This window comes from Onthophagus taurus, chromosome 11 (genome assembly GCF_036711975.1).
Source record: "Onthophagus taurus isolate NC chromosome 11, IU_Otau_3.0, whole genome shotgun sequence".
Classification (NCBI taxonomy): Eukaryota; Metazoa; Arthropoda; class Insecta; order Coleoptera; family Scarabaeidae; genus Onthophagus; species Onthophagus taurus.
In genome coordinates this window covers 8,769,884-8,787,689 of record NC_091976.1, presented here as the reverse complement: position 1 = coordinate 8,787,689, position 17,806 = coordinate 8,769,884, and the positions used below count along the sequence as shown (strand labels likewise).

General features: G+C 34.7%; 2 protein-coding genes across 2 annotated transcripts in view; both read right to left on the bottom strand.

Annotated features, from left to right (window-relative positions):
* The window catches only part of LOC139431904 (ras-related and estrogen-regulated growth inhibitor-like), a 73,991-nt gene that overhangs the window by 19,497 nt on the left and 36,688 nt on the right, over positions 1-17,806 (bottom strand). The window contains exons 2-3 of the mRNA XM_071200157.1: positions 16,640-16,760; positions 12,570-12,740 (exon numbers count right to left, since the gene is read on the bottom strand). The gene's annotated coding sequence lies outside the window, so the exon portion shown is untranslated. The remainder of the gene's footprint in view (positions 1-12,569; positions 12,741-16,639; positions 16,761-17,806) is intronic.
* LOC139432057 (uncharacterized) lies at positions 2,971-6,763 on the bottom strand. The gene is made up of 2 exons (XM_071200394.1): positions 6,208-6,763; positions 2,971-6,143 (listed from the first exon to the last, which is right to left on the bottom strand). Exons 1-2 carry the CDS (start codon positions 6,761-6,763, stop codon positions 2,971-2,973), a joined length of 3,729 nt encoding a protein of 1,242 aa, XP_071056495.1.

Below are 17,806 nucleotides of genomic sequence, written 5' to 3'. Positions count from 1 at the left end.
AAACAATTAGTTCGCGATAATTGTAACTTTTTGGTGTTATTTAAACAAGACTTAACAAATTTAAAACACGTATTTGAAGATCACATAATGAGCGATATGGAGTTTCATCGGCTAAAGGAAATTAGCGATGCTTGTTGGGAGAATAGACACGGCATCCTAGTTATTGATTTAGATTGTAGTGTATCTAAGGGACGTTACCGTAAGGGTTTTGATAAATTCATTGAAGTTTAAAACTAACGACTTCAGCTGTACAGTTCGTAGTAACTTCACATACATCATACAATGAACAAGACGATAGCTGCAGAACTTATCGCGGCACGAGAAGTCGTGAGAGACAAAATTCGTTCTTTAAAAGAAGACTTAGAGGAGTCAAGGATTCGGTCGGAAACCGCATATGCACCCATCGCAAGACCCTTACAGGATATTGTCGCAAAACTTGACACTGCGCCTTTACTATCCATTCCAAAACGAAGTTTATCTCCAAAAGAAGAAAAATTGATATCTAAGATACAACGCTACTCGCCGGATATTTCTGACGTACCAGCTAAAACCGAGACCGAATATTTTATTCGAAAACCGAAAGTTCCATTAAAAGAACAACGACGAAAATTTGCTACATCGACTCCTGAAAAAAGGTTGGTATCTTCTCCCACGTCTTCTCCTCTTGGTCCATTAGCTCATGCAGAAGAAGAAGTATATGAAGTTCCGCCGGGCGAAGAAGAAGAACTCCTCGATTCTAGCGAGGATACCGGAGCTCTTATTTCGGACGCACATAATCGAATAGAACGACTTAAAGATGAAATAGAAGAAAGATTGGAGTCTCCAGAGGTACAAGCCGCTTTGAGTCAGTTTCATCCTTTGCCCAGAACGTATATTGTTGGTTTAACAACTGATTTAAAAGATGATTATGATCGTTTATACGGTGTTCGCGAAACTCCCGAAGGTTTCTACATTGGAGTCAGTCCTGTTCACTTTGAGGATCAGGATATTCACGTTGGAAACTTCAAATATACGGGAACCGTTGGTTTATACGATTTACTATTTAAAAACGAACCGGGCAAATTTACAATTCAGGACATGCGCAACTACAAAGATATCTTACTACGTTCAAATGCTCCGTACATTAATTACATTCCAGAGGCAGGTATGACTACTGAGGACGACAGTGGGAAATTTCAGAATATTATCAAGCCTATCGTTGAAGGTAACAAACCCAAGGTGCATTGGGCTAAATACTGGCCGAATCCGAAGAAAAAAGTCGGTGGTGCATTACAAAAACAAGTCGTTCCTGGGGCTCTTATCGAATACGAGTATTGGGACGATCCCAACGAACTTGTCGACAGACTGCGTTTGTTGATGGCCTCGCAAACTGCAGGTCATTCTGCACATGTCAATGAAATATCATCAATAATATCGGAGCTAACAGAGGCCGAGATTATACGTTAAAATATTATCATAAATATACGACTCTCACATTTTTTGTTTTAAAACACCGACGTTTGTGAACTAGAGCAGATGAGTTTAAGCAAGTTCGGAAAACATTCGTCTAGTATGACGATCGATAAGTTTGGTAAACACGTACACGGACACAACATTGCTGCTCATTTTAATAAACGTGAAAACTTACAACGATATTTCAAACAACCAACAATACTTACGTTTAGCGGAGATGGAACTACGGATACAACGGATAATTATTACATTATTCAAAATTTAGGTTACGTAAGTAAATATATAAACTTTTTATATATTGGTGAAATAGTGAAATACCGATTTGAAGGAGACGTTGAAATGATTATTAACGGGAGTATCTTCGATCCAAATAAAAAGTTAAATGTTCTCTTCTTTGGAGATAAAATAGTTTGCAAACCCACAACGAAGACCACTTTACTCAAGAAACCATTTATGGTAGAACTGCTCATTGAAATATCCAGAAAATGAGCGATATTAAAAGGTCCGTCGTAAACGAGTTGCACGCGTCCGCGAGGAAAAAGTATAAACGCAGACGTGTTATTATAAAAGGTTTAACGGACTTATTTCAAGCTGATTTAGTGGAGATGATACCTTATTCAAAAGCAAATGGTAATTTTAAATATATTCTAACAGTTATTAATGCTTTCTCAAAGTATGGATGGGCTGTACCACTAAAAAACAAAACTGGCAAAGAAGTTACGCGAGCTATGGAAACAATTCTATCGGAAAAGCGGAAAAACATACCGAAGAATCTGCAAACGGATAACGGAAAAGAATTTTACAATGAGGATTTTAAAAAGCTCATGTCACGATATCACATCAATCACTACAGTTCATTTTCCAATTTAAAGAGTTCTATTGTTGAACGGTTTAATAGAACAATAAAAGAAAAAATGTGGAAAGAATTTAGTATGCAAGGTAACTATCGTTGGTTGGAATTGCTTCCCAAATTAATTCTGGATTATAACAACCAAGTTCACAGGACGATAGGAATGAAACCTAGCGAGGTAAATAACAGAAACGCATCGACACTGTTAAAAACTGTATATAATTACATAAAAATTGCCGATCCTTATACCAAAAAATTTAATGTCGGTGATCACGTCAGAGTGAGCAAGCATCGACACGCCTTCACCAAAAACTATACTCCCAATTGGTCTAACGAAGTGTTTACAATACATTCTGTTCGTAATACTTTCCCAACAACATATCTGCTCAAAGATGCATCCAATGAAAAAATTATGGGTGGTTTTTATCGAGAGGAATTACAAAAAGTTAAATATCCTGACGTCTACTTGGTGGAAAAAGTGCTACGGCGAAAAGGAAATCAAGTGTTTGTGAAATGGTTAGGATTAGGTCCGTCTCATAATTCTTGGATCTCAAAAACTAACGTTCTTTAAAACGTATAAAGACCTATATTTAAAAGTTTACAAGACTTTATTAACAATCGAACATTACAAATACATTATTATTCTTTACAATTTTTTTAAATTAAATTCATTTATTCGCATTCAATCTTTTTATCAACCAATGACCCCACGCCAAAGTATTACATCCGTTCGGCAATATGTATCGTTTATCATCGCACGATGAAAGAGCAATTTTATTCTTTAATTCGGTATACATAGTATGAAATTCTGACTTAAAAATGTACATTTTTTTATGAACCGATCCGCCACATTCAACCACACGTTTATAATCGGTCACGCTTAAATGTTTATCTATAACATATTTCTTTACTCCTTTAGCCTTTTTTACATTATCATTCAACAAGGTGATGCAGTACGCCTTAGCTCCTGTTCCAACAAATGACGTTATGCACCTGTTTGGATATTCATCTTTCATTCTTCCCAACACAGATCGACCGCGAGGTATATTGTGTATATTCTCTAACGGATAATTGGACGTGTCAAAAAATTCAATATTTTCTTTTATATCCTCATATACATTGGGAGTAGTAATTTCTAGGATTAGGGAATCAGTATCGGTGTATAAAAGTGTTATGTTATTTCCATATTTAACTTTTAAGTAATCATAGAAGAAGCTGTACATTACGGTTTTCGAAAGCTCTAATATACTGAAACCTACATACAGCGGTTTGCAATAACGAACTTCCGCGACGTTCAATTGAACGGCTATCAAATTATCGCAAAATATTTTCGAAGATTTAAAATTTGGTTTAGCTATTAGGGCTTCCACGCCCGGTTTCTTATGACGACATTCCCAGTGGGTAACTAGTCTTATATCCACTCGCTTTTCCACATTTTCCATTGTCTTACCGTATACGATGTTATTCATTGCTTTGTAATGATTTTTTTCAAATTCATTCTTAGCTTTCGCACGTTTATCGGAATTGAAATCGATGTAGCTCCGCATCCAGTTGGATTGTTTAAATTCTAATACTCTGTAAATCTTCGTTAGTTTCAATCCGAACTTGATACACTGCTTTAGATTCACGTAATGAATGATGTATTTTGTTTTATTTTCCAAATTTGCTATTAACTTTGCATTTTTTGAACCTGGGGGTACAATCCGTTCTGGACAAAATGGCAAATCGTTGTGTTCATCATGTATTGCTTCCGGATACTCTAAATCTACCTCGAACACGTAACCCTTTTCGGAATCGTCTTCCGTATTGTAAATATCTAACTTTTGAATCTCTTCATCTGATAGCCATCGAAATCCCCCCGTCGGTAATTTTCGTCTCATTGCGTGTCCATACAAATTCGTAGCGTCGAGATACAAAATATAAGATGGGTCTTTGGTTTCATCAAATTCCATCATTAATTTATTGTTAGCCTTCGCACTGCGTTTAGTGCACATACTTAATCCACCGCGAATACCATTTTTAAAGAAGTGTAACATGTCTATGTCCGTTAATAATTCTAATTTTACCCCTGTCATTCGTAATAATGCATCCCAACCGAAGCCCGGCGCTGTGAAGTAATGACATGGATCTAAAGAGTAATACTTCATCGAGATGGTTCGGAAATTCTCAAATACGTCCGCCAAAAGTAAAACGTCAGACGTTAAATAAATGTCGCTATATTCGCCTAAAGTGCGACAGTTAAATAAGTTCCACACCGTTTGTGCACGACAATAATTTTCTTCGGTTATACTATCGTCGCATAAAGTATTGTAAAAACTACTTCGATCTGGCAGAGCGGTAAGATTCAGCTTTTCGAATGAATCCACAAAGGAATACGGAAAAACTCCTTTCTGACGTATAAGTCGAAACTGTTCTTCGTTCCTAAAATATTTTCTGATTTGAACGCATTGGTTGTCTTCCAAAAATGAACCCAACTTCTCTAGCGATAAAGCCATAAACCTAAATGAATCCACAAATCTCAATTTCATATGAACCCGCCTTAGCTTTCCCTTGCTGTCAATGTTTTCTCCTACGATAATTTTTTTCGAAAATGATATATACTTTTCTTTATTCTGTGCTATAACGTCCACGTCTTCTTCTTTTAATGCCATATCTTTCACAAACATATGACAATCGTAGTTCGAAAGATTGTGAAAGAATATCGGTATGAACTTTGGTAATTGATAATTGATGTTACATACAGCATGTGCGGGTCCTCTATACAACCCAGTTAGGTGATCATGATCGCACACTTTATTACCTTCTTTTATTTTGTGCGAACAAATGTGACAGATATCCTGCATCTCGTGTATTAATCTATCAATAGGTGGTAATGGGAGCATTTCTTTTGGTTGGCTTAAATAATTTTTGTATATATTCAGAACGTCATGTTCCAACTTGCTCATGAAAATTTGAGCAGCATTACATCCGCGATATATTTCAAACTTCGACAATGATTCGTCATATGAACATTTTATATAATATGCAAATGCATAAGGTTCGTGTTTGAAACATTTGACGGAGTATGAATTATCATCGTTAAGTTCTGTTGCTTCCGCATCGGCGATCGGTTTCTGTAATGCTTCAAAATCTGCATACACCACGAACGGTATTTTTAATTGTCGTTCAAAATTTTCGAACTGTAGTATATTTTCCTTTTCTTCATTTCCATATTTATTTATTTTCAAATTTGTTGTTGGTAAAATTGCCCTTACCTTGCTGCAATCGTCACTTTGATGACGGATAAGTTTATTTTCTGACGTAAAGAATACCAAGCATCCGTCGCAAATATACTTTTCATGACCATTCTGCGATGCTTGCGATGATAGTAATCGAGACAGATTTTTTATCCAACAATAGTGACTATTCCCGGAATCATTTGTAACCAATAATAAATTTATATGTCTTTCTTCTTTTTGTCGACATATATACATTGTAATTATGTCATAATTCATAACACCGTCTTTAAAATACTCATTTATTCCATATACATTAATAGACAGTTTGTTCTGCTTTTCAAATACAGGTATATCTCGTAATTTAACTGGAAAAACAATATTTGAATAGTCTAAGCCGCAGTCTAGGTAATTCGGATACGAAGATGTCCTCTGTGGTAAACCGTTCGGTTCATGTAGTGCGGATGTTACAGCCCATGCAAAACATGCATCATCCGCGTTTTGTATATTTATCACAGCACGCTTTGCTTTTATTTGCGATGGTAGATCGATGTAATTAGATGCTCTGATAGGATTATATTTGTTTAAATTTAACTCCATATAGAGAATTTGCATTAAAGTCCATCCTAAATAAAATATTGAAACATTTATTTTTTAATATATAGGTATATTATGTCACATTACGCTTACCTGAATCTCGTTCCTGGAATTCTGACATTTTTGATGAAATTTCATCAATAAATTCCTTATATATTTTATACAGATCCGACGCTAATGATACTACCTTATTTTTCGTATTGAATGATTTTATTTCACAGTCTTCCTTTGATTGTAAAAAATACAAACCAAAACATTCCATATTTAATTTTACATTTCGGTGAATATCGATTGCGCTTTGTATTAGATTTAGTATTTTTTCTCGAATTCTATGAGAAAATTCATCCAAATCCACAAAAAAACCTTCTTCACTTATTCGATAACTGACAATTTTGTCACCGAATGCTCCAGCTATTCTCTCCACTCCGTCATCGATTATAACAAAAGCGTTACGCTTGTGTGCGTTGCTGCGTAAATGTGCAGAGTAACATTGTCTATTTACATAATCATCGCAAGCCTCACATTTTACTGCTTTTGGAATTTGCGGTGCGTCAAGCTTGATTCTCTTGCCAATACAAGATAATCGTTGATGTCTTTTTAAATTGTCAACTCGAGTAAAACTTTTTCCACAATCCTCACACACGACCATTTTACAATTTAATGTTGTACACTTCTACTTGTTATGAAAGAACTACGTCAATACCACATTTCGCAGGCGTTTATAAACCCTCACCGCTCCTGAAACTTATTGGGGAGGAGGAGGATGCATCGAGTGCGTTTGTATACATGTATATTTATAACTCCGTATACCTCTGCATAATAAATTAAAAAAATATCTCGCAGGTAGATCATGACTCACTTACTAGTATTAAGTTAATTGACCTCCTCCTCGAACGTATCCCCCCAAAAAATTTGCCGATTCAAGAACCTCCTCGCATATTTTAAAGCTCCGTATACCTTTACTCAATAAATTTTAAAAAATATCCCGCAGGTAGATCATGACTCACTTATTTGTATACCTACATGTCCCAAAACCGTATACCTTTGTATACAATAAGTTAAGAGATATATCGAAAACATTACCAGTTCATTGAGAAGCGTCGAAGGATAAACATAGTAATTGTTTTCATCTAGGTAAACAGGTTACATATAAAGATAAATTTTTAATAACATAACCTAAATAAAGATACATTTTTAATAAAGATAAATTTTTAATAATTTCGTCAAAATAACATAACCTTCTCAAGTTAATTGACCTCCTCCTCTCTTCATCGAATCTCCTCCGACCCTCAAAAGAATCGCCGATTCAAGAACCTCCTCTCCTCATCGAACCTCCTCTGACCCCCAAAAAATTTGCCGATTCAAGAACCTCCTCCTAGAACGCAGGTTCGAGGAGGAGGTTCTTGAATCGGCGAATCTATACTACTCTTAAAAACTATTGCTTTGATCAAAGTTTTGTAAAAAACCAATTTATAGATAATTGATCACTTTACACGAAAATACGTTTGACAAAATTAACAATAGCGTAGGCAATATTTTTAAAAAAGGGCTTTTTATTGCAGATAATGTTTAATTTTATAGAAACTTTGACCCGCTATATCTGGTTAAGCAGGCATTTGCGACCCGATGTATATGAAGACTATTCATCTTAATTTTTCTTGTATTATCTACTCTAGAAGTCTAACACCGGTTTTTTGAATCACCCTGTATATTAGTGTTTCATATACACCAATGTATAGCAATTTAGAAATAAACAATAAAATTCTTGAAGTGATTTATTTACCTGTGTTTATGTTTAACGGAAATTCCCTGTACAGCATAAAAAAAGGAATTTTAAGTAGACAATATTAATAAATTATACAGTGCTAGCGTAAAGTAACCCCCCCCCCCCCCCCCCCTGTTTAACTTCTGAACAGATTGAGATATCAATATGAGCAAAAAAACGTCAGTTTCTATATTTTATCAGCACAAATATTGTCTTATGGAAAATTTTGCTATCACTTTTAGTTTTTCCGGAAAATGGATCAACTTTGTTTTTTTAAATGGAACACCCAGTATATTATGGTATCTTTCGAAAGAATAAAACAATACGAATCCAACGATACCTCACAATCAAGTATCGGTTTATTAGTTTTTTACATAAATATTAAACAAAATGCGAAATTTCGCCGGAAAAACCAACGCATCTTCGTTAACTATCTGTCGAGATACAATGGGCCAGATAAATGGTGGACGGTCAGTTAAAAGTCGGTCTACGCTCGGGTTAAGCAGGGTTAAAATCGGCAGTTCTTTTAGAATGTTTTTATGAAACAATCAATGCAAGAAAAGGATAAAAAGAAAGTTCTTCTTAAAACTTCTAAGAAAAAATTGTCATAACAACAATTTTAAAGTTTGTAGGTACCTTGAAATTTTCTATTTAAGGCAGCATGCAAATATTGTCCTTCATTTCTATCTTGGAATTCTACCCGACCAAGTATAACCAATGAAAAGCGAGGTCAAAATGGCTAGAAGGAGTTTAGAGCACAAAATCGGAGGAATTTTAATATTCCCTCGTGCTGACAGAAATGTACATGAAACAGAGCGACAATTTAATGAACGATTTCCTGAACATCCAATTAGTCGAAAATATTTAAGAGAACTTGTAAATAAGTTTTTGGAAACTGGAAGCGTCGAGGACCGCAAAAGAACTGGTCGTCGTTCGATTTCTGAAGACACACAAGTGCAGATGTTAACAGAAGTACTTAATGCGTGCATGATGTCGTCTGCTGCTATCGCATCAACGTGTGATGTGGGTCCAACAACGGCGGGGAAATATTTTTAGATTTGTTTCAGTGATGAATGTACTTTCTTTTTGGATGGAAAATTGCATCGGCAAAATGTACGTTACTAGAGTGATTTTAGTCCACATGAATATCGTAAAGTTAACACTCAATTTCCCAAGAAAATAAATGTTTGGACAGGCATATTGGGAAATCACATCGTGAGACCAATATTCCTAACCGAAAATTAGACCGGAATTGTATTTAAGATTATTAGAAGAAGATATTAATCCAAGTCTTTTGCAAATTGTACACCAGAATCCTGACGATTTTGAAATGGCTCCTCCACATTATGTGGCAATGGTACGAAATTATCTTGATACAAAATTATTGGACGGTGGATCGGTCGACGTGGGCCGATTGAATGGCCAACAAGATCACCAGATCTGACACCTTTAGATTTCTTTTTATGGTGTTATTGACGAAATTATTGACGTCTGCCAAAATATTGATCATCACATGTTAAGCCGTGTGAGAGGAAACACTACAAAAATGTTTGTTCCTAATAAATAAAAAATTCTTTTATTATTCAATAACAACACTAAGCCAATTTTTCAACCAATACGGCAAAATCTTTAATAAAAAAAATTTCATTTCTTATATTGACTTTGATTTTTTTCAGATAAAAACTGCTGGCAATAAATTCTGAATTCATTCCATCGTTTTACATTAAGGCAAAGTGTTTAAACTAAGTCATTAAATCATGGATACTCTAGTGTGACAGAAAAAGTCGAAATAATTTTTATTTATGGAGAATGTGGCAGAAAAGTTGCTGATAGTATGCTTTGTATCGAGAACGTTTTCCTGATCGAAATGCACCTTTGAGAAGTACCTTTTACAGAGTTGTGAATGATTTCACTAACACTGGAAATGTGGAATCAAGAAAAAAAAATCGGCGAGCAACTGTAACTACGGAAGAAAAGGAAATTGCGATATTACCTAGCGTTGAGGTAAATCCTCAAGCACTCGACGACTTGCAATTGACGCCGGAATATCGAAGACCAGCATTTTAAGAATATTAAAGCGCAACAAGTATCACCCATACCACATTTCATTGCATCAACAGCAATGGAGGTGATTTTGAAAATCGATTAATATTTTGTCAATGGGCACAAGAACGAATGCGGTTGGACTTCAATTTCTTTGGTAACGTGCTATTCTCGGATGAGTCTACTTTTACAAACAAAGAACAAGTCAATAGACATAACATGCACTATTAGCGTTGAAAATCCGAGATGGTTGCGAGAAGTAGAACATCAACGACCTTGATCGGTTAATGTTTGGTGTGGCATAATTTGGTGATAAATTGATCGGTCCATACTTTATTGATGGTATGCTGAATGGGGAGAAGTACCGAAATTTTTTAGATGACGTCTTACCAACGTTACTTGTAGATTTGAGCAGGGCAGAAAGACAAAATATGTGGCTACAAAATGATGGGTGTCCAGCACATTTTTTACATATTGCATGTGAAGCTTTAGATCGGGACTATGCTGGGCGATGGATTGGAAGGGGAGGTCCAATTTCCGGGCCTGCCAGATGACCTGATTTAACATCTCTTGATTTTTTTTTGTGGGTGTCCTTAAGGATAATGTTTATCGCGAAGTACCGACTACGCCAGAAAACATGAAAAAGCGGATAAGAAATGCATGCAGAAATAGTAGCCAAGAAAACCTTTTAAGATGTAAAGAAAGTTTTAGTAGAAGGGTTAATAACTGTGACTGAAGTGGATGTGGAAATATTTGAACATTTATTATAAATTTTATACTTGTTGTTGACTAATAGTACAGTTTAATCATTTTATTATAAATAAACAATATTTAAAACCATTTAAATGAATAAATTATTTAGATTTTGTCTACAAAAGATGTTTCACCGTCGCACTGGCAAAACCACACTGTAATTTTTTTTTTTTAATTATTTTACTTTTATCGATAGATTCAGATTTTGCAATCAAAAACATAGGGTGCCATTTAAAAAATTGGTCGTGACCTTCATATGACCTTGAAAATAAGGTCAAGATCAAAAAATGTTATCGTCATATGGTTTCCCCCTTCGCACAGAACAACTTTGATTTGGTTCATTTTACATAAAAAAAAAATTGATTGAAAAATCAATCAAATTTTTGAGATAATCGCTTGCCTCACGTTAAATTGACTACCCTGTATTATATGTGCCAACGGAATCAACGGAATGGCAAGTGATGTGCACGTTAGCGCTTGTCATCTGAACACTTTCAAATTTCTATCGCGCGTTAACGCGCGTTTTTGTCCGTCACATGTGAACCTAGCCTAAAATGTAAACATTTGAAAGCGCATTGGCCCCTCTCCCTTATTATGACAGATATGAGAAATATCGCAAAACAAAAGCGATGCGGTATTATTCAAGCTATTAAATGATGTTGTCAAAGTTATAGCTCATCGTCTAAATTTGTGAGATAGCGAGAATATGTATTATGTTTCTCCAAAATAATTTCCAGCTATTACTCTTGCCCACTTTGCTTATAAGGATTTTTTTTCTAAACCTCTAGGCAACTTACTGTTGTCGAGATACAGCTGCTCCGCACCCTTAACGGTGATGTACCGGATACACTACCGTAACCTTTATGTTGTAAAAACCGTTCGCATTCATCCGCAACATCTGAAAGTTTCCATTCAAATAGATGCACATCGTATAGAATCTATAACATTAAACCTCAAATCTATAATATACAGGGTGATTTATAACACACGGAGCAGACTAAAAGGGTAGGTACTTGGGGTCAAACTGAAGAGATTTTCTTAATAATGTTTTGTTAAAAACTTAATAGTTACATAGATATCGCATGTTAATTTTTTAAATAACTTATCGTCCATTTTTGAGAACCATTGATATTCAGTAAAGAATAATTAAAATACTTATTAAATGACATGTCCGCTGCTAGGTAACCAAATCAACAGGATTGGCAGCAATAAAAACATGGTATCAGCGGTTCTCAACAAACAAACACCAGTTTTTGAGCGATTTAACAAATTTTTAAATAGCCGTAACTGCCACATGACAAACATTTTATTATTGGTGTATTTAAGTAACCCCGAAATACTCGCAGTTTGAATTTAAACATAGTGTAATATCATATATCGTAAGAAATGCTCGGCCATTGATTCAACTTTAACGTTCTATATCTTTGTGGTTATTACGTTGTAGTCAAAACATTATTAAGAAATTATCTTCAGTTTGGCCCCTAGTACCCACCCTTTTAATCTGCTCCGTATGTTATAAATCACCCTGTAGATTTATCAGTTAAGTGGCTGGTAAAAGTCAAAAAAGAAAATCGGTTTCGGATGATGGCCACTCCAAGTCGATAAAAAATTTAATCAAAAGCGGGTGTTAATGAAGACTAGAACACTGATGGTTATTAACAGTGCTATGTAGTGTTAAAAATTAATTATACGTTTTAAGTAATTGGTTTAATAAATAATTAGTAATTGGTAGTAATTAATTAATTTATAAATAATTTTAATTAGTAATAATAGTAATTGGTAATTGTTTTTTTAGTATTTTCTATCATTATGTAACTAATTTTTATTTATAAAATGAACTTATTAATATCTCCATCTTCAACAGCAAGATTATTCAACTTAGATTCTAACTTACTTTTGTCTGGTAGTTTTCTAGTCCACGCTGCTGTAGTTTTCTGTATGCTCAATTCTTTCTTTATGTTACCTCGATGCATTCTTCGTCAAATCAGTACCTACATACATTGTACTGGTCGCTGGTTTTCTGTCAAATTTCTGCGGCAATGATAGAATCTTTAGAATTTTGACACTAAAAAAAAATTAAATTAATTTAAATGTAAAAAGTTGTTACTAATAAAATTGTAAAATGGACGAACAGTATAGAACTACGTTAAATCTTTATGAAAAGAATACGTGTTTTATAAGAAATCAAGTATGTATATTTACAATTAGTTTTATTAGGTTTGAGTGGAAGAGCTGGTGCTGTTACGGCTGCACCTGAACTCCGCCTAATTTGTCCTGGCTTAATTTATAATAATTTTATGTATATATACTATGCCAATATAAGTACATCTAATGGGACAAATAAAGTCATATTATTATTATTATTATTAAGTTCTCAAAGGACCAAAAATTGAAAGAAAAACGCAAGTGTGAAAACATGAATAGAATCCAAATTCGAAAATAAAATTTAGTTCAAATAAGAATGAAAATAAAATAGAAATAGCAATACGTGGGGGGTTGGGGAAACCAATATGAGTCAATAAGCAATTAAAATTTTATTTTTGGGGAAAAGCAGTAGACAGGTACTTGTATAAAGGAACTTTTTGTAATTCACGACGGTAATCAAAGCTATAACAGTACTCAAACGGGTGCTGTAATAAGACTCCTTACAGCATCGGATGCTGTAATGAGATACCTTACAGCATCCGATCCTGTAATGACTGTTAGTAACCTTTTATGGAACCAGTTCAAGTTGGTGACATTGGGTCATTAATTTTTCTAGTTGTCAATGTGACAATGTTTGTCTATGGATGTTTAAATACGTTCTTAACATCGAATACAAGGTCCACAATGATGAAGACATTGACTCTGAGCAATTTCTCTTATTTTGGGAGGTGTACATCAGGTGAATACATTTTGTGTTTTGACAGTTTCTAATTGTCAATTCAAATTTCTATTTTCAAGTGTTACGGTGTTACCAACTGCTACATACCTATTTCCCTACATTGTCAACATTTATTTTATTTTTGAGAAAAGAAAAAGGATAAAAACGCGAATTACAAAAAATAGCATAAAAAACACGTTTCATAAGACTTAAAGCACTCAGATGATGAGGAAATGCATGTTGAAAAGATAAAAGATAACATAAACTTTTTACATCAGGCAATCAGTCTCAATGTTACACCTAAAACATTCAAAATAAAAACATCCATATTATTCAACGATCATTTAGAGGAGTTGGAAAAGAGATTAATTAGAAAAGGAATAAGATCACAATATAAACTACTAAACAAACAAGAAACCATACTCAAATTCATACACAGAGATCTGCAAAAGTATCTTCGTTATTTGGAATACGAAGACCTCGTGAAGAGGTTTAATGGAGAAATTTTTTATTCAACAATGAGAAACAAAGACAACAAGAAAAAAAACTTAAACGGTTGGCAGAAGAAAAAGTAAATACTCTTGCTCAAAGATCATCACATTCGAAGAATCAACATATAAAAAGTACTATATTTCAAAAAGATAAATTCTATATTAAAAGATTCAATATAACACAACCACACCTAAATATTAATTTAGACTAACCCAAGATGACATTGACGTTCTTAAATTGGGTAATAAACTCTCATTGCTTAATAAAATAAAGCCTGTACACTTAGCAATAAAAATTGAATCACAATTATGTTAGAATCTCTCAACCGAAACTCTTATGTGCGAATGAATGAAGAGATCACTCGTTGTCAGGAACAAAAAAATATGTATTTAATCAATATAGACAAGATATATACAAGTGAGGTTAGGTTACAAGAATAGACTCACACCTAACAACCGTCCGGTTACGACTAACTGTTGACGTCGCTTGGTCGTGTCCCCACCATTTCAATCGTTCTCGAATGTTCTTTTGACGGTTTCTAAAACTCGGCTTCTCCTGACGGTTTTTCTCTCCTGAGAAAACTTTTTAAACTAGAACAATTATTATAATTTTCGTACACTCACGCACAAACTTTAGTTTAGTACACGTGCACACACCTGTTCACAAACGTAGTCCCTCAATGCTGCAGGAGTTTTCCGTTGCCTTCTCGCTCTACCTTTTCCTTGTGCACGGTCCTCTTCTTTCTCCTTCTCCTCTTCAGACTCTTCATCTTGTCCTCGGTCGTCTTCTTTCTTCTTCTCCTCTTCGGACTCTTCATCTTTCTCACTTACGCCGTCACTATCAGTATCACTTTCCTCGTGATTTCTGGAGATTTTCAATTGACTTACATGGGCCGTTGCTGTCCACAATCTTCCTCCTATCTCCGGTAACGTAGTAACCCTATACGTGTCGTTAGGTAGGACTTCAATTATTGTTAAGGGTCCTCTGTACTTTGATTGTAGCTTAGTGGACTCTCCAGTTTGTTTTGGACAGGATTTCATTACTACAATGTCACCAACGGTATAATCTACTGCCCGGCAGCGCTTTCTGTCATACTGCCTCTTGTATGATTCCTGTGCCCTCTCAATGTTTCTTTGAACCATTTCCTGAACGTCACTAATAGCATTGTCTGTCTCATTAATCACTCAATTCTCGTTCTAATCTGGCATCAATAAAATGTGGAATATACCCAAATACGGCCTCGTACGGAGCATACTTCGTGGACTTGTTTACCGCACTATTCATGTTTCTCTCGACTAGTGACAGAGTGAGGTCCCAAGCATCTTCACTTGCTGCCTGTACTGATCATAGAATTTACCAACGTTTCCATCACTATCTCAGCTTGTCCATTTGCTTGTGGATGTCGAGGTGAAATGTAATTTATGTCAGTACCATGTTTCGTACAGAATTCCTTGAACGCCTCAGCCGTAAAGCATGTTCAACGATCCACCACGTACATTAAAGATATTCCAAAATCATTAATAAACTTTTTAACGCATTTTATAGTCGTTTGAGCTCTAGTGTCTCGCGCCGAATACAACTTAACGAATTTCGTAAAGGAATCGATTGCCACCAAAACGTAACAATAACCTTTTTTCGTTTTTACGAACGGTCCACAGTGATCCCAATGAATCCTTGCAAATGGTCGTTTGGTTACAGGTAACGGATGAAGAAACCCTGGTTGTCGTCCTCTGGGTTGCTTGTTCATCAAACAAACAAAACAACTCGCAATGTATCTTCGAACATACCTCTTCATTCGCGGAAACCAATAATTTCTCTTGATCCTGGCTACTGTCCGATCAACTCCAAAATGACCGCCGTTATCATGAAATCTTACTACCATTGGCTTCCAAAGAATCCCCCTACTCTACTCACCCTTCTTGGACTCTTGAAAAGATAAATTTGTGAGCTGTTGTGGGCTCAAGTGTTAACTTTGTCCTCAAGTAGTGTTTTGCCTGTGCTCATTTTTAATAATTATTAATATTTGTTTTAATTAGTTGGTAGTATTTTTTTTAATAATAAGTAGTTTCTTATATTGGTTTTTAGTTTAGTTGAGTAGTTTTAAACTTTTGGTAGTAGATTACATTATTTGTACATTTTTTGTATTTTTTATTTGTATTGTAGATATTTAATTAATTAATAGATTTAATCAATTAGTTGTTTAGTTTTTTTAGGTAGTAATAGTTGTAGAATTATGACCTCCAAGGGAACTTATTGTATTGTCCCGATGTGCAGTAGTACATCAACAATAAAAAAGATAAGAATGTTTAGAGTACCAAAAGATGGTGACAGGTATGTACTTTATGAAAGCAAAAGTTTATAAAGAAGTTTAAAAAAAATGGATTAATTTTAGAGCAATGAAATGGTTAATTGGATGTAACCGGCTGGACCTGAAAAACAAAACCCCATTACAATTGTACACCAATTACAGGGTGTGTAGTCTGCATTTTAAGATGTCCATGTTTACTTCTCCTGAATTAAGTAGATACTAAGTACTAAGTATTACCTACTGCCGTTCCGACCGAATTTAGTTTTACATGTACATTACCTGTAGATGAAAAATTACTTACCAATTTTTAGATATAGTTATTACTCCAGGTAATAAGGAAACTGTTGCTCCCCCTGCTGAGGAAACTATTGCTCCCGCCGTTGAGGAAGCTACTGCTTCAGTTATTGAGAAAGATGTAGTACCTGGTAAGATGGAAAATAATTTACAATTTAAATAATTTTCGATAATGATTTCAGTGAAATAAGAATTTTTATTTGTTATAGATTGTTCTTCAACGTCAATAACATCTTTAACTTCCTGTGAAGTAACAACAACACATACTGGTAAAGTATCAAATCCATCATAGTTTCTCTATAAAACCCTGTATGTACTTTGAAATACTTACTTATCATGTTTAAATTTCGATACTTATAATACACATTTTAAATATTTATGCATATTTTAACTTTTAAGTATGCCTGGCTTTCGGATTCAAACCCTATGCTAATTGTATGTGGAAGTAAAAGAAACATATTTTTTGTTTTGTTTTTGTTTTAGTCATAAAAAAAACTATTAAAATTTCGACATCGATCTTTCAAACTGTATAATATAATTTAATTATGGCACATTACTTTGTAAACACTCTTTTACTTTCCAAAGTAACAACTCTTATCTTTTTTAAACAGCTACACAGACGCACAAATTCTTGTCCTGCAATACGCCACGGAAGCAGAGGTTACGGGCTGCGTTGAGTGATGCCCGCAAAGACAAGTTAAAGGCCAGGAGACTAGTTGACCAATAAGGGCCAACAAGGGGAAAATTAAGTATTGACGAATTCGAGCGAAATTGCGATACTTTATTCCCTGCGAACCTCGCCTCGTTTATCAAAGTGCAATTACGTATATGCACATCGAAAGGTAAAGGACGGCGATATCCCGCTGCCTACAAAGAATTTGCACTGCAGTTATATTTTTTGGGACCACAGTGCTATCGTTTTTTAATGACATTGTTTTATTTACCAACGCCGCGAAGTTTATGCCGTATGACGGAAAAAATTAAATTTCTACCGGGATTGAAAAATGAGGACATTTGGACAGCGCTGGAATTGAAGATACGTAGAATGAGCGATGAAAATAAAACAGCTATTATTTGCATTGACGAGATGTCAATAAAAAGAAATTTGTATTACTACATCGCCAGAGATGAAATTATAGGTTTTATAGACGATGGAGAGAATAAAAATTACATT

Excerpts from the sequence above, each read along its gene's own strand:
- LOC139432057 (XM_071200394.1), bottom strand. The coding sequence starts at position 6,763 with ATGGTCGTGTGTGAGGATTGTGGAAAAAGTTTTACTCGAGTTGACAAT. Across the intron at positions 6,144-6,207 it reads ATTCCAGGAACGAGATTCAG|GATGGACTTTAATGCAAATT; the intron begins GTAAGCGTAATG and ends TATTTTATTTAG.